The following is a 796-nucleotide window of genomic DNA, read 5'->3' as shown; positions in this document are numbered from 1 at the left end:
CCTCTCGGGAAGGGCCGGGGATCCCTCCGCCGCACCTTTCCCCGGGCCGCCTAAAGGGATCGCACCGGCTTTCATAGGATTCATGGAAGCCGGACCCGGGGCGCCTTTTGGGGACTTAGACTCCTTCCTCCCCGCCGCTTCCCAGCTGGCCGCCTTGCCCCGGCCGACGGACAGGGGCTCCCGGGCATGGCACTGACCAGCCCGCCCGGGGCCGACTTGGATCCGGGGTTCCTCCGGCCTCTGCCGGCGTCCCGCCTCCCCGCCCCCGGGGCGCGGCGGTGAGGCCGGGGCCCGCCCGCGGGGCCCGGAGCGTCCCGGCCGCGCCACGCCCGCTGCCCCCGAGCTGGAGCCCGGCGAGGTGGTCAGGGGCGACGATGCGATGAGCGGGGGCCGCTTCGACTTCGACGATGGCGGGGCGTACTGCGGGGGCTGGGAGGGGGGCAAGGCCCACGGGCACGGCCTGTGCACCGGCCCCAAGGGCCAGGGCGAGTACTCGGGCTCCTGGAACTTCGGCTTCGAGGTGGCGGGCGTCTACACCTGGCCCAGCGGAAACGCCTTCGAGGGCTACTGGAGCCAGGGCAAGCGGCACGGGCTGGGCGTAGAGACCAAGGGACGCTGGCTGTACAAGGGCGAGTGGACGCACGGCTTCAAGGGGCGCTACGGCGTGCGGCAGAGCGCCAGCAGCGGCGCCAAGTTCGAGGGCACGTGGAACAACGGCCTGCAGGACGGCTACGGCACCGAGACCTACGCGGATGGAGGTGAGCCCGCCCGCGCTCGCGGCGCTGGGGCCGGGGGC

At 74.1% G+C, this 796-nt stretch overlaps 1 protein-coding gene across 1 annotated transcript; it reads left to right on the top strand.

Moving 5' to 3' along the window:
- Nucleotides 1–379: 379 nt before the first annotated feature.
- Nucleotides 380–758, top strand: LOC103252344 (junctophilin-2-like; the record flags this gene model as incomplete). Its single annotated transcript, XM_008050973.1, has 1 exon — nt 380–758. A coding segment is annotated over exon 1 (379 nt), but the record flags the coding sequence as incomplete, so codon positions are not given.
- Nucleotides 759–796: the final 38 nt, after the last annotated feature.

This window comes from Carlito syrichta, unplaced genomic scaffold, assembly GCF_000164805.1.
Source record: "Carlito syrichta isolate Samal-C Ts95f unplaced genomic scaffold, Tarsius_syrichta-2.0.1 Scaffold154914, whole genome shotgun sequence".
NCBI classification, from domain to species: domain Eukaryota; kingdom Metazoa; phylum Chordata; class Mammalia; order Primates; family Tarsiidae; genus Carlito; species Carlito syrichta.
Note: the sequence above shows the minus strand (reverse complement) of the source record. Positions and strands in the feature narration are given on the sequence as shown.